We start from the raw sequence: 22447 nt of genomic DNA on the forward strand, positions 1-22447 counted from the left end.
ATGGCGGAATGGCAATGAAACTGAATGAAGCGAGAAGTTATACTCATGGAGCTCGGAGATGCTACAAAGCTAAAACACAGTGTATTGACTAGTTAAAGGGATATTTCACTTTCCAAACATGTTTGGGGTCACTTTAATGAACTCTACTCAGGCTTTTGTGAGCCCCCAAGACAGTTTTTTAAAGTTGCTTTATTCAGTATTTAGATATTTGATATTCATTTTATGGCTTCCTATACAATTTAAACCGATTGTAACTTCAAACTCCATTTTAACCATGTCAGATTCATTGAAAGCACACCACCTCCTTAGTTCTGGTGATCAGGGCCGCAGGAAGGGTAGTGCGAGCGGTGCGGACGCACAGGGCCCCGCACTTGGGGGAGCCCCGCAAGTGTTCACTTTTTTTTTAAGTGAACAGAATCACATTTATTAAGAGTTATAAGAAAAAATAACCACAAATAACCACCAAAAACTCGGAAATATCCGCCCGAAACCGCAGGGCCCCGCATTTCTCCCAGACGGCTCTGCTGGTGATTGATATATATTGATATATATTTACTTAATTTTCCAAAAGGTTGTATCTATCATGATTAAAATGGCATTTGAAGTTACAATAGGTAGGATGAAAATGAAAATCTAATATCTAAATATTGAATCAAGCAAGTTAAAAAACTGTCTGGGGTGCTGCTCACAAAAGCCTGAGTAGGCGTTACAATGACCCCAAACATCTTTGAAAGTGAAATATTCCTTTAAGCGCTGTTTTTGGGCGGTGAAACCGCCCCTATAAGTGAGGTTTGGAAATTTGTACAATTATCCTGCGCTGTGATTGGCCAAAAAGTACCCCGCCTAACCCTGCACCGTGATTGGCCAATCACAGTCTATTCAGGACTGTGATTGGCCAGTGTCACATGACACATGTGCATAGCCCTATATAAGAAACCATAACTTTAAAAAAAAAACATAAATTGGTTTTTTTAAAGTTATGGTTTCGTCCATCATAAAGAGTGTTTCAATAAATGTATTTATTTTTTGTACATGATTGGTTGACTCCATTCAGTATTGTGATTAGCTAGCAAGACACCGCCCACTTCACACAGGGTGTGATTTTTTTTTTTAAAAGAGCAAGAAATGGCTGATCAATAAGCTCACAACACGTCGCACTACCACACGTTGTGAGCTTATAGACTAAAACCTTTCCCGGTTTTAGCATCCGTGTTATTTTTGATTTTAGCGTTGGCTGTTCAAAAATAGCAGACATACAAGCTCACAGCGTGTCAATTCGTGCCGCGCTGCGAGCTTGTATACATCTGCTATTTTTGAACATTTTAGAAAAATCTTGTAAGTGTGCGAACTACTGATTTAGAAGGCATTTGTAGAATCGGCCTCAGGTCTTATTAATGGGTTAAAAAAAAATAGAATTTCCACCGATAATTACAATGGCCAACATAGGGACGCCAGGTTGGAAGTGGTGTCCTCTCTCTCACTCTCAGAACAGTCTCCCAGACTCACTTCCTGTTATTTTTCTCCCATGCTCCCAGTCAGAAATGTGTCTGCTTGGCCCAGCAGCAGCCACTCCAGTACAGGGTGGACACAGGAAACCACACATGATTACTTCCTCCTCCCCTTTAAAAAATGAACTGACTGACATCACTTTTGAACAATCTCAAAATGCATGACTGGATGACATTGTATTATGTAACCTTTGTTTTACGCCCTCACTGGGATGCAACTGTCTGGGAGCAAGACTGGAAGTTACCTAATGGCCTATAGTATACTCTTCCCTAGAAGGCTTATACTGTAGGCCAGTGTATATCAACCCTGGCAAACGTCCCAATTTTGGGCCGGGGCTACTGCTGAGGTGTGCCGCGCCGTTTGAAGAAGGTTTGAAAAAATATCATTAAAAAAAAAAAAAAAAAAAAACCCTTTTTTTTTTTTTTTTTTTTAACAATAACAATAATCAGGCATGCAAACAGCCCCGAGGTGAAAAGGGTGACAACATGCTGTTTTTTTTCGGGTCAGGTGTCACACTATTGCCCTATTTGGATTCAAAACGGCTTGTGGAAGCTGAAAAGCTACACGTTTTTTTTGCTTTTTTTCTCCCCCATATATTTTCATGATAAAAAAGTGCGTATCGTATCGAAATCGTATCGAAGTTGTGTGCCCAATATCGTATCGTATCGTTTCGTGAAATTAGTGTGTGTATATAGATATACCGTATATATATATATATATATACCGTATATCTAGGTGTGCCCTGGGATTTTTTGTCTATGCCAGGTGTGCCTTGGCACAAAAAAGGTTGATATACACTGCTGTAGGCTACATGTGGGGTTTTTTTTATGTCAGAGGAAGAGCTGCTGTGCTGGCGATTAAAAAGGAACTAAAGAATCTCGAAAGTAAAAGAATAACATGCCGCCACAAGTTAATATCCTCTAGAGAAATGGCAGGTCACGGTTGCTTTGGTACTTAAAAAGCGATTCATTTTTCTGACATGCAACAAGGGGGGGGAAATAAAAAAGGTTTAAATCCACAGAGATTTGAAGCCAAGAAAGCTAAATAGAGTGGTCATCATTCTGTCACACAAAGCAGTTCTCAGGCTCCCTGCTTCACAGCGAAACGTCAGAAGATATTATGGGATTCTTTCTCTCCCTTATGTTTTGATCTACTACATTCAAACGCCGAGAGACAAGAAAACAGCAAAAGCCATGCTGCCAGGCCCCATCAGGGAAAACAGGCGTAATACTTTCTGAAGGCATACGCTAACCTACATCTTTGAAGTCTGGGTTACTGTTGTAGACATAAATTTAGTAAGAGCTACAGTATTACTTCCATGGATGCCTGTTGGATCAGGCTACAAGTCTTTCTCCTTGGCTTTGAAAGCTACTTTCAGAGGCACTTTAATTATCAACTTCTATTGCCATTATGTAAGAAAATTGGCTATATATCATCATCTGAATGCTTCACTGTCTTGTTATTATACATGGCAGAGATATATCGAACAGGCTCTCGCACTGAATAAGGGAATATGTGAGAAATAACTCGTATAAGAATTCAGAAGATCCCTAAGGCATCACAATATGTTATTGATAATATTATTATTATTCTTACCATTTAACCCCTATATCATTCTTTGACCAGGGTCCACCATGTGTTTGTACTTGTCCCCCTCCTTTTTTACCTCCATTTCTGAAAATATCTCAGATCTCCAAGCTCAGAGCCTGCCCTGTGGTAGATCTGCTGTTTTTGGCAAATGTTTAAAAAAAACTACAAAGAAGAAGGACCAGCAGTTGTGGGACTCTAAGGTGGTTACCAAGTGACATTCTAGAAAATGTATTATTGTGAATGATATGTGGTCATCGGGCCCAGAATTCCAAGGGGGCTGCCCTGCAAAGAGGACAGGGAGGACCAGTACATCGTGGCTGAGTCAGAGCTTCAGACCGTTATGTCAATAGTCTTATCTGTTTGTCAATAACTTGAATGTCACTGTGGTTGAGTAGGGAGAAAGAAATGGCACTTTAAGTTTGGGATCCTCCTGTCCTGCACGGTCTTAACATTTTGCTGCCTAGTTACTTTAAAGTCCTTGTTATGACCTGCACTTCAGAAAGCAGTAAAGCCCAGACGGACGGTTACTTCATAAATCTAAGTTTGGGTCTTGAGTAATAAAGGCCTGTGGCCTAAATGATTTAGGTGTGGCATAACAAGAGGCAATAAGAAGCTACTGACAAACACAAAACAGTAAACACATCCTAAAAATAAATAGTTGCCTGAGATAGCTTCTTGGATTATGCAATCAACATAATAGCAGCTGTCTGTGTGCTTCTCTGTATGATCAGAGGAAGGTAGCATGATCGGATTCAGAAGAAGACTATGGTAAACATATGGAAATGGCTCCATGTTAGTGTAGAGTAGTAGACTACCCTCAAGGGTTTTTTGAGGGGGTTCGAAATTGACCTTTACAAGTCTGTAACTCTGACAGTACACAAATGGAACCAAATGGACCCTACCAGGTCCATTTGGTACCATACATGCTGTCAGAGTTAAGGGGGGTCCTTGAAATGTAGAAGTTTGAGAACCACTGGATCAGATCATGAATTTTGTGTGGTCCAAGTTGGTAGTAGCAGCACAACCACAACCACACCACAGATGGTGTTGTTAATGTTAGCTGCTAGCTTGACTGATACGCCAAGTCAATATCTCACAGAAATCACACCAGACTCCAGAGCAAGTTTACAAAACAGTTACAAGATCAGAGCCGGGTGCCGTCTAGACACACGGGCAACAATGTAACAGATCAGGCACGAGCGCCGAGCGGCGTTGATCGTATCTAAGTAACACTTTAGTTCCAGAGACACTGGATACAATGTAGCCGCTAGCAGCAGCAGCGGTGCTGCGGGCGATGCCTGGCCGAGGAGCAGTGGCTCTCTGGCGGCCAGGCACACCTCACCGACCCGCCGATCATCACAATCAATCACACCCATGAGTCCCCCTGTGGAACGGTGTCTGATCTGATGGGTGTGATGATCGGTGTCACTTGCCGAAAAGAACAGACCTACAAGTTATAGCAACGCGTCGCGATGCGACTGTAGATCTGTTCTTCTTGTCGGCGAGAGACACCATTATACGCTTCTTTTTTGTGGGTGACTTTTTCCCAGTTTGTTTCCCCATTAAAAGCCCATTGATGCTGCTGGCCCTCCGCTGCCTGCATGCTGTTTTCTACTGAGGATGATGTCACATAATAATAACACATGTAAACGGTTGTAATAATAGGAATGCCCCCCCGTGGCGCATGCAGATCCACCATTCCATCCATACTATTAAATTACACAGACAGACAGACAACCAACACCTGCTGCTTAACCACTTAAACCCCAGCATCGGTATTGTTGTGGAGAAAAGCTTTCGCTGGAAAATAGCAGATCGACAAGCTCACAACGCCCGTTGCAAGCTTGTCGATCGGCTATTTTCCAGCGAAAGCTTTCCCCACAATAACAGAAGAAAACATAAAATACACTAGTATTGAGCCCTGGGGGACTACTCTACTCCGGTTACCCATATGGGGTTGAGGTGGTTGATATCATGACCATAGGGGGTCGATCAAGCGCGCTCAATGCATTATTCACAGTTTGCAATGGCGGTGTAATAACACAACAGTGCAATGATATGGACATCATGTCACGATATATAAACCGACCAAGGCTCTCAACTCACCGGAGGAATCCTCATCTTTACGCGCGGCGGTGCCACCGCCAAACCCCTCCGTCGGTCTCCGTCATGATGATGGTTGGTGATGTGTTGCCTCCTTAATCCTTCCACTCAGAACTCAAACAAATCGCCTTTGGCTGCTATTTCTGAGCGGCTGTCCCCCCCGTGTAAACCACCCTAGCGCCCACCTACCTAGCAACTAGCCACCACTCAAACAGTATAAGTGGGGATAAAGTCAAAAGAAAGCTGGAGTTGGTGCGACGGGACTCCGCGTTCCCTCCGTTCCCTCCCCCAAGGTTTATTATGGAGAGGAAAAAACAGAAGGCAAGCGCATAGAACCCATGGCCCGGGAGGGCGTTGTGGCGCTGCGATTGGCTTGTTTTTTTGTTGTCACGGCAACCGCTAAGCACGCAAAGCGTGCCTAAGCGGTTGATGATGACAACCACCCCAGCCAATCGCAGAGCTGCCGTCCCTCCTCTGGGCCATGGGATGCTGTAGGCACTTAGGAAAATAACGCCAGGAAGGGCTGCCATGTCCGCTTTTTATAAGCGACTTTGGGCTTGTTTTTCTGTGAAGTTGCTTGTAAATATTGGTTAGTTGCGGGTTTGTGTTTTTTGGGGATTGTTTCAAAAGTGTAGTTGCTTATTCAGCCTTGTTTCCTAAATGTTGTTTAAACCAGTAGTTCTTAAACATTTTTCATGTCAAGGACACCCAAATTAATATGTATTTGTCTGCGGAGTGCGGACCCCCATCTGAAAATACGTTATGCCAGGGACCCCCATACATACAAGATCTGTGTTGTTAAAATGTTTAAAAAAGATTACACTTTTTTTGTTCCAAGAGTATTAGTATTGTTTTCAAATAGCAGATCTACAAGCTCAGAGCATGTCACATCGCGACACGGCAGCGTGAGCTTGAAGTGGAGTATTAGGTTTAAAGTGTGACCCCACCACAGTCTTCTTTTGGGCTGGTTTTCATAGACCTGGTTGCTTATTTCTCTCGCAGAATCTGGCAAGGCTGCCACCAGGCTACCTCCAGTTCCAGCCACCGCAGAAAAGAAGAGACATCCTGGGCTCAAAGTGTCTTAATATCACTGCGACTCTGGTTACAGCACCGCGGAGGAGCCAGAATGGCATTCATTTCATTTAGTTTTATTATAACCTAGTCTATGAATAACCTTGTACCGGTAGCTCGTCCTAGTAGTGAATGACAGCGATGCAGCAAATGACCAGGCGTGAATACGTCACCGATAGCGATCAATTCAAACGGGATTATAGTGTTACGTAACGGTTCAGAAGACCTCTGTTTAAGACAGTGGTTCTCAACCTGTGGGTCGGGACCCCCACATGATCAGATGACAGTGAAGTGACAATTTAAGGACTTAAGACCTTTTTAATACCTAAGAAAAAAAATGCATTTACTATATCAAAAGTAATCAACAAACTATACTATAAAAACTGGCCAAACATTGGCCAAGAGGCAAACATTTTGAAAAAAGTCAGCTCACAACGCCTCACATTGCGAGGTGTTGAGCTTGTAGATAGTCTATTTTCACAATATTTATCTGTGGAATCAGGGTGGGGGGGGGGTCGCGGCTTGAAAAGGTTGAGAACCACTGGTGTAAGACATTATGAATCCACTCACTGACTGTCTGATGCTGCTCAATGAACTACACCAGGGATTCCCCAGTGTCTGTCTGTGCCCTTTTATGTGGTTATCAATGTTTATTACATTTATAAAAGCACACATTTTACTACATTCACTTTAGATGTAAAGACCTCATCCGATACTTACACATTGACACACTGGAGGGAGTCCCTTCATTGGGAAATATGGCCATTTTACCAAATCTTCACAATATTTCCAAAATAGTCAGTTGTTACTTCTTTTTTTTTAATAGACGGTCTACAAGCTCACAACGCATTGCAATGCGAGGTGATGTGAACTTGAAGATCGGCCATTTTCAAATAGCCAAAGTGTAAATAAGGCTTATAGAAAGATATAGGAAGTAGGCTACATATTACTTAAATAAACCAATAGCCCAACCTGCTAATAACTCCACAAACACCATCCTATGTGAGAAAATTCAATCAATCACCTTTATTTGTATTATTAATAAACATAACATCTTAAATACTAGTAACATTAACAGCGCTGTGTTCAAACCACTTAGAAAGCTTATTTCCAAGGCAATCGTGGTCCTCAGAATGACGAGAGCTGCACATAATATCCTGCTCATCCGGAATATGACAGCCTAATGAAATGAAGACAAAAAATTCTATATTTGATATACTGTATCTGTGTGCTGTTTGTTTTGGGTATACACTGAAGTGGTTGACGTCTCCAGAGGCGAGGCAATGCACTTCTATAACAACCATTTCCCATGACAGGAAAAAAAAAAAGACCCGGCCTTTTGTAAGCCCACGAGTGGTGAAAATGTTCTGCAGCGGCTCTCAGTTGGCTTCGTTCTTAGAAGCTTCGTCGAAGTTCTCCACCAGATCTGCGACATGGAAAATTAAGTTTAGTGCATGAAAAAACAAGTCGTTTTTAAAACAAGATCACAGCTACCTATGGAAAGTGACACCCCGTTATTATGACACACTCCCTCGGTCCAACACAAAAGGGACTTTGACAGTCCTTTGTGTCGGTAGGCATCAAGCACCACAACCAAGCCTGACCCCCATATATTCTGCTGTTAGTGGATTAATAGTCTTGTGTGGCCAGACTGTTGCCTCCCACAATTTTCAAATGTTTCCGGTCATACAGTCTGGGACTCAGAAGCTCTGATCATGATTAGAATATAAACCGGATGTGAAGCTTCCTCCCCACTTCCGTTTCGTCTTTACAGTCGCACAAATTTATCCGACTATAAATCAAAATCATTTAAGTATATTTAGCTTGCTGCTTAGCAGAAATTGAAATTAAAAAATAAATTATATAGATATTTTAAAATATATTTTCGTGAACGGAAGTGCCAGTTTCCTCAATCGGATTTCGGGAGTTGTAGTTCCAGACTCTATATAGCATTCGGAGATTGTGGAATAGTTGTCTGGCTACGCGAGACTAGTGGATTAACAACTCCAGCTCGACTCTGGATATGCATTTGGCCGCGGACCCCCATCTCACAACAAGTTCCAGGGACCCCCAGAAGCAAAGATTTTAGTTACAAATGTTCGCTTAAAAAAATGTTTACATATTCAAAGATTTGCACAAATGTTCACAATTTTTCAAAAAATAGCAGCTCTACAAGCTCATAGCGCAGCACTCTGTGCCACGCTATGAGCTTGTATATCTGCTATTTTTGAACAGCCAAAGTATAAAAGGTTGAAGTGGTTAAAATCATTGTAATGCTATATTAACACATTTTGGTGGGGACCCCCTGGAACCCCCCCCAAGGACCCCTGGGGGTCGCCGGACCCCACTTTGAGAACCAATCTGGTGATAAGATTGTGGATTATACTTTTCCATTCATTTCTAGAATACTACATTATGTTAACTCAGTCAGACCAGGTGATAGCTAGGGTCAGACTCTTAACACATTGCCTGCCAAGAACGCATATATGCGTTCTTTGCGTTCTTAAAAAAAAAGATTTTTTTTTTTAATTTGACCCAAAGACCAAGGAGATATGATTTTTTGAAGATTTAGACTCCTATCCACTTCCTTGTTAACTTAAAAATTCTGTATCTCGGCTCCTGAGTACTTTTTTTTTCCAATGAAAAACCCCTGGCAATAAACTGCAAAAAATCTGAAATAATTCTGGCAGTCAATGTGTTAAGGCTATTCCTTTTTTTTTTAACGAAAATATCAAATTAAAACCATACAATCAGAAACAAAATGATAAATCATGTGCCGTGTGTGTGATCCGTCTACCTGGAACATCATCATCATCATCCTCTTCAGCCTTATCCTCCTTGATTGTTTTGATGTCCATTGCTGAAATGAGAAAAAAAAGAATTAGCTTTAATTAAATATAATAAAGTTCCTTGATAATAGCTAACTACTACTTTGTTTTAATGTGCGCACATATGTCAAAAGTTCCCTGCCAGGTCCTTATATGAAATACACTTAATTCACATGAGTAGGCCTATGTTAAAGGAGTAGTTCACCCCCAAAAATTGCTTATTTTCCATCAATTACACACCCCATGAAGCCTTGAATTCATGGAGATTTGTTTTTGTCGCATTCCTAAGCCAATAATTTGATGACTCAAAGAGTCTCCTACTAATTATTGGTTCAGGAATGCAACAAAAACAAAGATCTCCATGAATTCAAGGCTTCATCAGGTGTGATAGAAAATAAGTCATTTTTGGGTGAACTACTCCAAGTATTTCCATTGCTTAAATCTTTCAAGGCTTTCCCAGCAGCAAGTGTATATAATTTTTTAGTTCAGAACATTTCTAAACGGATTCTATAATTAGAATAGTGTTTTCTACCATTGCTGTGGAACAGTGGACATTTCATTTGATGAACAAAAGGAGGCAATTAAAGACTTTCAACCTGGCATGTCATCATAGGCAAAAAAAGAAGAAAAAAAAGGCAAAAATAGCTGATCAACAAGCTTAGCTCACAATGCAATCGCATCAAGCTGGCAGAACAGCTATTCTTGCAATAGAGCTTAAGTTGTTCAACATACATTTTCAAGACACCCATAAATTATTTCTGAAATTCAGTGACTTATATGACTCCACCTATAAAAACTGTCACAATTTCCATGAGTTTTAGAATGTGCCCCTCGCTTCCAGAACCATTTCTCCACAAAATTCTATGATGACACACAAATTCCATTACCAGTTGGAACCCTGATGGTCCGTGTGTGTGTGTGTGTTCCATTTGTGTGTCTGCCTTACGTTGCCTAGGAAAGTGCTCTGCCAGTTTGCGCAGGCTGGTGAGGCTGTCGGCTCCCAGCTGGCTGAGGATGCCAGGCAGCATCTCCGTCAGCTGCTTGGTCTCAGCGTGGCCGGTGATGGCGAAGGTGTTGGCAGACAGGGAGGCCTGGACCTTGGGGTTGTTGAAGTGGATCACCGTGCCGTCGTCCTTTATCATGTTCACCTGGGGAAGAGGGATCAATGTCGTATGTTTAGACTAGTGTTAAAACATTCTAAAATGGTGAAGAACTCCCATCGGAACTACGGATATTGACAGTCTCATCTAGAACAAGGGTTCCCAAACTTTTCAGGCCGGGACCCCCCAAAAGAATAATTTTTGAACTGGGGAGTGGGGCCCCCCACCCTGACAAGCACTTGGAATTGTTGGCATTACATTTATGACTCGGATCCACAGATAAATAGTGGATATAGCCGATCTACAATCTCACAACAACTCGCACCGCAATGTTGGCCTCTTTGGTATTAAAAAGGTCTGAAAAGTCATGAAATTGTCAAAATCTACAAGCTCACCGAGTGCCGCTGAGCTTGTAGATCTGCTATTTTTGAAAGTTTGTGCAAATCTTTGAATATACATTTTTTAAAGTCAACATTTATAAAATATTTAGTTCCAGGGACCTCCAAAAGCAAAGATTTCAGTTACAAATGTTTGCTTCAAAAAAATATATATTCAAAGATTTGCAAAGATTTTCAAGATTTTTCAGAAATAGCAGTTCTACAAGCTCATAGCGCACAGAGTGCCGAGCTATGAGCTTGTAGAGCTGCTATTTTTTAATAGCCAAAGACATGCGTTCCCGGACTGAATGGGTTAAGCATGTCATAAAAAAAAGACAGGATCTAGTTTAATTAATTATTTTGTATATATATCTACAACTATAAGGTTGTTAACCACTGCCTTGTATACTTAAGGGATATTTCACTTTCAAAAAAACTTTTGGTCATTTTATCATCTACTAAGGTCTTTGTGAGCCCCCCAGACAGTTTTTAAGTTGCTCGCTTCAGTATTTATATATTTGATATTCATGTTATCAGACACGCCCCCTTCCTATACAAACCCATTGTAACTTCAAACTCCATTTTAACCATGTTAGATTCGACGAAAACACCCGTCCTTGGTTCTGGTGACTCACCCTGCCCTCCTAATGCGTGAGGGGGCCGCGTTTTTCCGAATTTGTTTTTCATTTATTTTATTTTATTTTTTTATTGTATTTTATTTTTTTAATTTTCCAAAAAAAATATTTAAAATAAATGAAAAGAGTAATTGAAAAAACACAGCCCCCTCGCGTATTAGGGGGGCAGGGTGAGTCACCAGAACCAAGGACGGGTGTTTTTGATGAATCTAACATGGTTAAAATGGAGTTTGAAGTTACAATGGGTTTGTATAGGAAGGGGGCGTGTCTGATAAAAATAATTATCAAATGTCTAAATACTGAATCGAGCAACTTAAAAACTGTCTGGGGGGCTCACAAAGGCCTGAGTAGACGATAAAATGACCAAAAGTTTTTTTGAAAGTGAAACATCCCTTTAAGTTGACTGCGGTCCCACAGGGCTCTGTACTTGGTCCGCTCCTTTTCCCGCCCCACTATACCAAATCTCTGCACCTATAGGTAGCAGACTTTCAAGCTCGCATTAATATATGTACTGTATAGTGAGCAAATAATATGAATGTATCCTATCATATTGTTAAATGATTACTTTTTCCTTTCACGTTGCCTAAAACTAAAACACGGCCCGGGGTTCTCGCAATGAGTTCTACTGATAGTTATTTTACCTCTTCTATTCCTGCAATGTTGTTCACCGACAGTTTCTTCAACGACCCCTGGAGTTTCTTGTCGTCAGCTGTTGCCGTCTTGTGAACCACCTTTTTCTTCCTACGAGCTGTTCCCTAAGGATGGATGGATGGATTGGATGGAACAGACAGTCACATTAGTGCTGGGAGAGCACAAATACTAAAAAGACGGATGGATGACTGAAGTAAAAAAATAAAAGGCAATACAAATGTATAATCCCAGACCAGACGTTTTAGCATAACCAGTATACACAAAACATCCCATCATAATGAAATCACAGATGGTCGTGTCGGGTCATGTATCAGCTAGTCTCATCTGCTATGGAAAGTTACACTGGACTTTTATCTCCGTGGGGACATACAGACAAAGCCTATTTTTGCTTTTTATTCACACATGCAGCGGTATTCTGCTTTCGCGTTCTGAGAAAGTGCTGAGGTTCCATGCATTGGCTATGGTGAGGAGCGGTTACGTTTTGGTGCAGGTGCAGCACCAAAACTTTTTTTTGCAGAGAAAAGTTCTAATTTTTCACTGCCTCTCTGCAGCAAAGACAGCCAACCAGATGCTAGCTGTGGTCTGAACTAGGTGTGTGCTGTGGACTAGGCATGCACAAGAAGGTGACATATTTCATAAACACAACGCTATCGTTGTTGGTGTGAATTCGGTGTTACAGACTGATTGGCTTTTGGTAACGCCATTATTTTTAATTCATTTTTCATTTAAATGATCCCTTTACTCATTTTCAGAGGTCTGTATATATTTTTGTCTCGCATTTGAAAAATGTCAAGTTCATTCATATTTTATATAAATTATATATATTTATATATGGACACAAAGCTTGGGGCAAGCGCAGCCCTCTCCTAAGGAGCATATCATGAAACAGTGTATATAGTGCCATCTAGTGGATGGATGAGTTAAATGCCTGCCCGTCAAAAAGGGCAAAATTTCACAAGCCTCTGTTGAAAGGGTCAGGCTCTCAGGCTATAAAAGGACTGCTGAGGTCAGGAGGAAAACCTGCTGTGTTACGTCAAACTCCTTTAACCGAGAAAGAATTGAACCAACAATAAGGCTAATTTTATAACATGAAGGTCGTCAACGAGAATTCAACAAAATGTAGAACTACCGTCCTAACTTGATCAGCGAGCCCCCCTATAAACCTGTTGATCAAGCCCCTCAGGGTCGTGATCGACCTGTTGTTACTTGTTGGCAGACAGTGGTAGAAAGCACTGTACTTAAGTAAAAATTTTAGCTGCTTTGACTTTACAAAAGTATATTTTTTATATTAGTTTCAATATTGTACTTTTTTTTTGCATCCACTAGGATCATTCAAAATCTTTAGTCACTAGTTACATTGCAGAATTAGATTATTATTGATTCAAATCATACATTAACCAAAAAATATACTTCAGCTGTTAAAAAATAGAAAACCTACAAGCTCACATGTCGCAATCGGCTATTTAAAAAACATTAAAAGTAAATTAAGTACTTTTAATGTACGTGTATTTTGATGCCAATACTTCTGTACTTTTACCCAAGTCAAATTTTGAATACAGGCCTATTATTTGTAACAGCTTTTTTTAATTGTGGTATTTAGTTGAGTATTTCTTCCACTACTTCTGGTTGGTTAAGATGAGGAGGTCGTGTTCCTGTACCTTTCCACCTATCCGAACTTGGGCCTGGAGTTTGGCGAGCTTCTCCTGGTTCATGGTAGCTGTTGTCTGGAAAAGAGAAGTGATGGGATTATTAGTATCAGTTACTCAGCTAAAGGGCCGTCTGTCTGTCTATCTGTCTGTCTGTCTGTCTCACACACACACACACAGCTCTTTAAACAGCTGACTGGCTGAATTAAGTCTTCAGGGAGACAAGTCAGTCACATGTGTAGCTTAACTGGCCAAATTATCACCAACACAACGTTAAGGGTTATAGCTAATCAAAACTACAAAATAGGAACTTAGGTTATTTTAACAACTACAACATAGAACATGAAAGGCTAAACCAGACTGCTAATGAGAAGCATTGAGCTAGGTAGCTGTTACATGCTATTTACTGATAGTACTATCAATCCACCATAAGTGTCAACAGTGTCCCTTTAAGTTACACACATGTAATGATGACAACAGTGGTTTAAATTAAAACACCAAAGATAAACACACAACTCAACTTGACAAAACCTGTGCTCACTCAGGGCAGCTGAAAGTGTGCTAAGTACGTGGTTAGCTTTGCGGTAGCATTTAGGCTAAAAGTGAGGTAGCAATAACCCAACCAAACCAACCAGCAGCAGCTCCTTGCCGTTAGGCTAGGCTAGCAGTTAGCCACACCGCACCACCACACACCCAATGTAATGCTAGCTAGCCACCCACACGCCCTAACGTTATTAACGTCTAAACACGTCTAAAACCCATAAACGATCATTAGAAATCAACAAGTAAGCGTAATGACACGAATGCTTTTTGTTTTACCTGAGCTGATCAGCGGTCTATCAGCAGTAGAACGGTTCTTATCTTCTCACACTGTGGGGGTTGTGCAGTGTGTTATAGTGCGTGTTAGCAGGCAGCTGAAGCAACACGCGGTGTGGGTGCTTAGTCTGTGACGTCACGTGGACTGGACGCATAGTAGTGCCTATGACGGCCACAAGGTGGCGACAAGAACCCGCACGCGCGCACACGCACACGCACATACACACACACACACACACACGAATGTTTAAAATGTAAAAATAATAATAATAATAATATTTTGAAAATAGCAGATCTACAAGCTCCCAATGTGTCACATGCATTGTGAGCTTGTAGATCTGCTATTTTCAAATGTCCAAAATGCATACAGATAATATGAGTGATGTGGTTATTGTATGTTTTGTAATAATAATCTAAGTCTACAAAGTAACTAGTAACTAAACTAAACTAACTAAACCTTTCAAATAATAGTGTAAAAAGTAAAAAGTACAATATCTGCCTCTGAGATGTAGTGGAGTAGAAGTAAAAGTGTTTTTGTGGCACACACACACACACACACACACACACACACACACACACACACACACACACACACACACACACACACACACACACACACACACACACACACACACACACACACACACACACACACACACAAAGGTTTATATTTATCCCGGGGTGGGCTTTACATAACATTAACCCACCATGTTAAAGTCAGAGGTTAAAGGGTACAACGATTAGACTTTTATTGTGAAAATTCAAATCTCGAGCGCCCCGCCCCCATCCTACGTTATAATAAACGTCATCGTTCATTGGTTGACGAAAAGGTAAGCTTCTAGGTCCCATGGTCTGGCGGCACGGCCGCACTGTGATTGGCTAGTTGGTTGTCAGGCAACTGTTGACGCGAGGAATGCACAAGTTAACAATGACAGCTGTTTCGCTGTTAAATATTTGAATAAGTGCCCATCAGCTTTAATTATAATGGCCAATTGTGCTTTTAATTTATCTTATTTTTGTTTGTGAACCAATTATTTGACAAAGTTTGCAATAATTCCAAATAAATATATACATAATCATGCAAATAATAATCTAAAACTAGAAAACTCTAGTTTTAAAACGGGAAAACTCTAGTTTTAAAACTAGAAATTTCAAGTTTTAAAACTAGAAAACTCTAGTTTTAAAACGGGGAAACTCAACTTTTAGTTAGAATTAACGGTTGTTTAGCAACCCACTAGCCAATCACGTCCTTCCGAGCCATGGGATATGAGGTCTTCTTCCTCGTCGCTCAGAGAGCAGCAGCAGCAGCAGCTAGCCTAGCATCAAGCTACCATTGTAAAAAAAAGATGCAGTCCTCTAAGCTCAACATTGTCATCTTGTCCTCTGTCCATGTCTTCTTTTCTCTGTCCTGTTTTAATAAGGTTGTAGCTGCTAACCAAAGTAGAGGTAAGTGACATTTAAAGTGCACATTCTTAATATTGAGTTATAATTGGGTCACCTGTGCGAATCTCAGAATAATGGCAATGATGACCATTTTGGTAAGAAAAGAAAGATTCTCCAACATGCTGGATCGCATCATTTAACTCTGAGAGGGTACAAATGTGACTGTTAGGTCACATTTGTACCCTTCTAGAGTTAAATGAATACTGAGGATTGTATTGTGTAATTCATTAACATCCTGGGTCGCACTCGCATCATTCAACTCTTGAGAGGGTACAGATGTTTGGTTACATTTGTACTCTTCCAGACTCATTCCAGACTAGAGTTACAAATGGATACATGAATACTGATTTTATTGTGTAATTCATTAACATCCTGGATCACAGAGCCTGCATCCTGAACAGCCCACCTCAACCCTTTTCAGTTCAAGGAACCCAATTTGATTAGATTTGGGACCCAAATCTAATGAACATTTGGTATTGTTAGGTTAGACATGGTTTTGGGATGATCTAGTTCTAGTCTTGTCATTTGGGTCCAGAATTCCTTTACTGTCTAATATGTACTGTAGGTAATAGATAGGTAGGCTAACAGTGAAACTCTGGTCAAAGTACAGTAGCTGTTCTTGTAGGTTCTATTTACTTAAACTTTTACATGTAATAATGTTGAATAATCATTTGGCCGGGGACCCCTTGGACCAGTCCTAAGGACCCCTGGGGGTCCCAGTGGCACCCCATGTTGATTGAGGGCCACTGGCCTGTAGGTGATATAACTTGCAGCCTTTGTCAAATAAATCACGATTTATTTTCATGATATCAACTTCTCATAGAGGTACAACCAATGTATTGTTGTTCTATCTGTAGTATTACCAATGAATCAATTATGACTGACCACCAACCTAGACAAATTAGGGCTGTGAATAAAATGATAGTCCCTTTTAGTGTAGCTCAAATTGTAATAATCACAATTGTCAATCAATCATGATTATTACTGATGTTTACATTTGGTGGATAAAGTAAAACAAATATTAAATAATATTTGCTATGCCGTTTTTGCTCAATGTGCTTCTCTGTGTCATATCTTTGGTCAGATACTGTACTAGTGTGTAATGGTCTCTGTGGTTTTTATTGATCCTCTGTGAGCCTAATGTATGGACAGATGGGTTGTATAATGTTCTGCTTATGTGCGCGGCTGAGCCGCTCTATGAGGGAAAGTTGCAAGTGCAACAGCTGAAAAATGTCGGGTGTAAACCTCATATGTCCAAAAGTAGCAGATCTACAAGCTCTAAAGGCATCACTTCGCGTTGCGTTTCGAGCTTGTAGATCTGCTACTAGTATGATCAAGTAGGGTATTAATTTACGAAAAAACACAAAAAGTTAGAATATGGACGATTTGTAAACTAAAGTCACAATTATATAATTTTGAAACGTAAAATCTAAATATTCGACGATTAATTGGGCAGCCCTAAACTGAATTAGGAAATGATTGCTGGTGAGTTGAGTACCAAGTCATAATTTCTGTTGTTTGCCTCCGATCGAGTTACTTCCCATTCAGGGTTCTTTGCCCCAGGAAGGGCCCTCATTTGCAAAGCAACATTGTACATAAAAAGACACACCCTTAACCTAGAAATCTAAAACCAATACAAGCATGAAACCTACTCACCCAGCCCAGTTCATTTGTGTTCCGCGCTGTATTTCCATTTCACCTGACACAAGTGCACAGTGTGAACTGAAAGGCATGTTCCTTAGGGCCATGGTGCCGTGGAGAAAGTACAACAAAGAGTGAAATTATATAACATTGTGCTGTAAGGGCATACAATGGATTAGAAGATCTACATTAACCACTTAAACCCTCTATAAACCCGCAAACTAATGATTAGTTGACCAGGTTTGGCTCTATTCTTGGTCTGCTGTTTTTTCTCGCTCTGCACCAAATCCTTGTGCGGAAAATAGCTGTGAGCTAGTAGGCAAAATGGGATGTGATGCACTACTATAAAATCAATTAGGTTCACATTATATCAAAGTATTGATTCATTCCCTCTGCAGGTTTTGGAGACAACATCAACTGGAGGACCTTGGACGATGGGAAAAAAGAAGCAGAGGCCAGGTAGGACTGACTGTATTTTCTGATCGGGTTGTAATCTTTTAGCACCACTGACAGCGGGGCTCCAAGGATGGTCAGTCTGTCCAGTACTTCAAGTAATCAATCAATGAATTCATCAGTCAAATGTTATTGTCACTACACGAATACACGGTAAAAGTGAGGTGACATTCTTATTTATGCAGGCTTTCACTGTTTCAGTTTAAAGGTTCTATGACATTCATTTTAACTTTTTTAATCTTTTATGTTTTTTGGGGGGTTTTATGACCTCAATTACACACACAAAATCTGAACTTTGAACATTCAGTGGATTTTCTGTGGTCTGGGGTTTTCTGAATAATTGGGCTGAAAAGTAATCTGAGCTTGGCCCTTCGGTAGTGAGGTCACAGCCGATTAATCCCGCCCACTCTCCTCCTCGCCCCTCCCCTATCCTTTCCTTTGGGGGGGGGGGGGGCGGAGCAGAGGCAATGATTGACAGGCAAAATCCCTCACCAGCGACACCCGCAGGCAAAGATTTATTTTTTCCTTGCAGTTGAAAAGGCTTTAGAAATGTGAGAGAAAAACACCTGCCATGGATCAATGGAGTGGATTTTTTTGTTAAAACTTTCTATACACGTTTGAACGACCATGACAAAGACTTTTAATGTGTGGTAAAACTGAACGTCATGAAACCTTTAAGGGAGTAAATTAAAAGAGAATTAAAACAAAAGAAAGGAACATAAAATGTATGAAAATAGCACACTTTGGTCCTAAACAAGATTTTTTGAAAACTGCTGTCTGCTACAGATTTTCGCTCCCCAAGGGATTAACACTACTAATCTTGGGGTTTCCTCAACTCAAATTCCAATTTTCACAGAAGATATATCAAAATGAAATGCTGAGTGCATTTTTCTTTTGCCTCATTAGTGTCAGCGCAGGGTTCTAAGCATGTAAATATGAGTTGGTTCAAATGACTTTAGTCTGTTTGAGTGTAAGGAGCATCACAGACTCTAGGTGGTGCTAGTAGGGCTTTTAATTAACTCTTAGTCATGATAATATGTTATTTAAGGAGACAATGATAATGGTACATAGTGTAATATCTGTAAATTATGGAGGTTCCAGTATGTAAAAGTCTTTGATTTAGGCCTGCTCAATTATAACTTAACAGCAGGGGTCGCTTTTTCCCCAATGTTGATTTTTCAATGATGTCCTCTTGTGTATTGAGATTACAAACTATCAGGAACTCCTTGAGTTGTACTCCCTTATTTTTTTATCACAATCCCTTATCATAACATGAACTCAAATTCAACTGCAGTACATCTCAAAGGAAGAGCAGGATGTAATAGCTCAAATGAATATAAATAAGGCTGATTAATGCAGGTTGTGTCATGGAAAGAGCAGGTGTTTCTGTGTATACAGCATTATTATATATGTACCATATGTCCAAACGGCCAGGGCTATATGGTGTGCCAACACAGTGCGGATATTAGATTGTACTGTATGTTGGCTCTGTGGTTCATTTATTGACTTTGTTTGTGTGACAACCTGATCATGTGTTTACCTTTGACAGTGGCCTGCCAATGATGGTTATCGTCCACAAGACCTGGTGTGGAGCCTGCAAAGGTGAAATGGCCGTTTCCATTATTAATATTGACATAACCAGAAAGAGATTAAGATGGGCCATAAACGGAGTCATTATTTGTCAACCCTCTTAATGCCATAAGAGGAATATTAGCCATGCAGAAATTCTACAAGATGGCCATAAATTCCAAAAGTCACATTCACTAGCAATAGGGCCGTGATAATGAAACGTCTTCTTTTTATCATGGATTTGTTAGACGCCGTGGATATTACCATGTTTTATACTTTGTCGACTGTCACGTCTCAAAAATTGCGAAAAATAGCTAATCTACAAGCTATTTTTGAAATATAATATGCTTAACAAAGTGCCATGTAATATAACATAATAACATGCTTAATGATGTGCTCTTCTTGCAGCACTGAAGCCCAAATTTGCTGAGTCCAAAGACATCTCTGAACTTGCCCACAACTTTGTTATGGTCAACCTGGAAGTAAGAACATTTAGCTGCAGCAAAGCTCTCATTCAGATATAACTTCACTATTCATTTTTTTTTAATCTATCATGTATTTGCATATTACACAAATTGATTGCATCCCTTTTCCTTTTGGGTGTCATTTAGTTTGTTCAGTCTTTACTTGTCTCCCCCCCCCTTTTCATTTGGTTTGGAATAATTTTTTGCATTTTTTGTTCTTTTCATCTCCACTGCACAAATGAGTATTGTTTCTCTCTTCCTTCTTTGTTTTGAACGTTTTATATCGCTCTGCGAGTAAACAAACTGTGTGGTTGGATGTGGAATTCAGAGCGTCATTGGTGTCTAATTTCTACAGGACGAGGAGGAACCCAAGGATGAGACGTTCAGCCCAGATGGTGGATACATTCCTAGGATTCTTTTCCTTGGTAAGGAGGCGCTCCTATCACTCTTCCTTGTAAACATTGTTTGGGAACAAGTGAGAGACTGTGCAGCTGGCCCGTCTGAAATTTGGCGTGTAAAGTCTGCTGGCTTTTTTTGCAGTGTTTCTTTTTATTTTGAAGTTGTCTAGCCACTTAAACCAGACCGGAGCCAGGGTCTATTGTAGGCCCCCTCCCTTTTTGTTTCTTCCCCGAAAATTGCCGCTCTACAAGCTCACCTCGTGTCGCAGTGCAACGTGCTGTGATCTTGTAGATCAGCTTTTGTTTGCCAAGTGTTGGCCCAAAATAGGGACGCTATGGTTAATAGCCTTTTTATTTCTCCATCCGTGATCCTGTCAGAATGTCACGTTGTTCTACAAGTTTAACGAAGTAATAAAACATGACGCTAGATATGTGACGGCATTTAATGACGTTTGATACTTGGCATGCATAGCAAATTATCTCTCTGAACTCCTTCCTTGTAGATCCTAGTGGCAAAGTCCATCCTGAGATAACCAACAAGAATGGGAATCCCAACTACAAGTACTTTTACAGCACTGCCGATCAAGGTAACAAGTACAACTATTGGCTTGCCATGTTAGAAATGTTACGCAAAAATAACACTATTCAATATCATTGGATAGCAGATCTACAAGATGTACAAGTTCACAATTCAATCTACGAGTTGTATAGATCTATTTTTGATATCTTTGACAAATTTCCCAAAATGGGGACAGCGGGTTGAAAGTGGTTTTAAATGAACTAGAATGTGAACTTTCTTGGTTTCCTCCACCTCACACAGTTGTATCCGGTATGAAAGAAGCTCAGGAGAAGCTCACAGGCGATGCGTTCAGGCAGCCTCACGTCGGGGATGAACTTTAAGGAGCCAGAGACGGGGCAGGAGTCTACAAGGTCTATGTTTCACACTATCCTAGCCTGGTCCATTTAACACCCCTTCCTTCAAAACCTCCTGTCACTTTGTTTTTGTGTTCATTTCACTTAAATAATGGTCCCGACTCCCGTATGAGTTGGAAGGTCATATGCTTTCAAGTTAGGAGTCCATTTTGCTGTCTTAAGGCAAACCCAACACTTTGAGCCGTTGCAGCTTAAAGCGATGTGAAACTCTGGTTGAACCTTGGGTTTGTAGACCTACCTGGCCATGATGTCGGTCCAATTCTGTTGACTTTGTGCTCCGTGAGCGAGAAACTGGAAGTTGTGATTCTTTCACATTTTTCAAATTTTCAGCACATGAACAAATGCAAACAAAGCTGATTCTACCAATATTATAAAGAGAACTTAGTCCTGGTATGTCATTTTGGGAAAGTGATATGGCTGTGTTCATGTCATATTACCGTTGATGCAACAAAAATCAATGGGTCACTAATATCAGTATGAGGCGAGCACCGAGGTATGTTTAACCATACAGTAGCTGTAGCTACTTCCTATAGCTCAATCACAACACAGGAGCAACAGATACAAATGATCTACAATATTTGGTCTTGTATCATTGCCAGGTAGTGAAGCTATACAACCCGAAGTTACACTAATTCCATCTTCTCTTTTATGAATTATTCATCATTTCACAATACTAAGCTCTTAGCGATTTCAGTTTGTGTATGTCCTCTCTCTTAAATACTGTCCAATGGAGATTGGAGATGTACTTGAATATAATGCCATATTATAAACCTACTGTTTGTAGAGGTTGTAAAACTACTCAAGTTAGCCCAGTTTACTGCAGTATTTCATATTAACCCATGCCTGCTTTAGGTACTTCGTATTGTTAGAAATACTATCTTTATGCCTAACAAAATGTGCTTCCAAATCCTCTACAGTACTGAAATTATAATAATGGTGAGACTGGCCCCGATCTATCAAGGGGGCAATTGTAATTTTGTATTATTAACTTTACTATAATGGTGTCGGTGAGGAGAGAATCCTGTCATTTTTGTTTGTGAATCATGTTTTTCCCTGCTGCTTGTGAAGTGATAAACCGGTGGTTCTTTTTAATGGCCTTGTTAAACTTTCTGTAAAGACGCGATCAAGAGAACGCTTTAGTGTCTCTTGTCACATGCTGTATTTTATACACGTACACAGCCAAGTATGCAAATAAAATTTGTTGTATTGAATGGCTTGTG

The 22447-nt window shown here is 40.4% G+C and overlaps 4 protein-coding genes across 6 annotated transcripts in view; 2 read left to right on the forward strand and 2 right to left on the reverse strand.

The window, feature by feature from the left end:
- Positions 1-5475, reverse strand: part of zfyve9a (zinc finger, FYVE domain containing 9a) — a 54985-nt gene extending 49510 nt beyond the window's left edge. For all 3 annotated transcript variants that reach the window (XR_013933859.1, XM_080439389.1, XM_080439388.1), the window contains exon 1: positions 5206-5475. The gene's annotated coding sequence lies outside the window, so the exon portion shown is untranslated. The remainder of the gene's footprint in view (positions 1-5205) is intronic.
- Positions 1-22447, forward strand: part of LOC308093158 (high-affinity choline transporter 1-like) — a 113746-nt gene that overhangs the window by 77456 nt on the left and 13843 nt on the right. The gene's annotated exons all lie outside the window — the stretch shown is intronic.
- Positions 7275-14450, reverse strand: LOC308093918 (transcription factor BTF3 homolog 4-like). The gene is made up of 6 exons (XM_080440313.1): positions 14330-14450; positions 13523-13588; positions 11855-11968; positions 10048-10249; positions 9071-9133; positions 7275-7699 (listed from the first exon to the last, which is right to left on the reverse strand). Exons 2-6 carry the CDS (start codon positions 13574-13576, stop codon positions 7653-7655), a joined length of 480 nt encoding a protein of 159 aa, XP_080296439.1. The 5' UTR covers positions 13577-13588; positions 14330-14450; the 3' UTR covers positions 7275-7652.
- On the forward strand, positions 15613-22438 carry txndc12 (thioredoxin domain containing 12 (endoplasmic reticulum)). Its single transcript, XM_080439399.1, has 7 exons — positions 15613-15772; positions 17809-17869; positions 19413-19465; positions 19841-19914; positions 20252-20321; positions 20798-20881; positions 21115-22438. Exons 1-7 carry the CDS (start codon positions 15673-15675, stop codon positions 21192-21194), a joined length of 522 nt encoding a protein of 173 aa, XP_080295525.1. The 5' UTR covers positions 15613-15672; the 3' UTR covers positions 21195-22438.

This window comes from Gymnoscopelus braueri (genome assembly GCF_963280865.1).
Source record: "Gymnoscopelus braueri genome assembly, chromosome: 10".
Classification (NCBI taxonomy): domain Eukaryota; kingdom Metazoa; phylum Chordata; class Actinopteri; order Myctophiformes; family Myctophidae; genus Gymnoscopelus; species Gymnoscopelus braueri.

Excerpts from the sequence above, each read along its gene's own strand:
- txndc12 (XM_080439399.1), top strand. The coding sequence starts at position 15,673 with ATGCAGTCCTCTAAGCTCAACATTGTCATCTTGTCCTCTGTCCATGTC. Across the intron at positions 17,870-19,412 it reads AAAAAAGAAGCAGAGGCCAG|TGGCCTGCCAATGATGGTTA; the intron begins GTAGGACTGACT and ends TACCTTTGACAG. Across the intron at positions 20,882-21,114 it reads TTACAGCACTGCCGATCAAG|TTGTATCCGGTATGAAAGAA; the intron begins GTAACAAGTACA and ends CACCTCACACAG.
- LOC308093918 (XM_080440313.1), bottom strand. The coding sequence starts at position 13,576 with ATGAACCAGGAGAAGCTCGCCAAACTCCAGGCCCAAGTTCGGATAGGT. Across the intron at positions 11,969-13,522 it reads AAGTTCGGATAGGTGGAAAG|GGAACAGCTCGTAGGAAGAA; the intron begins GTACAGGAACAC and ends ATCCATCCTTAG. Across the intron at positions 7,700-9,070 it reads TGATGATGATGATGTTCCAG|ATCTGGTGGAGAACTTCGAC; the intron begins GTAGACGGATCA and ends TCCATGTCGCAG.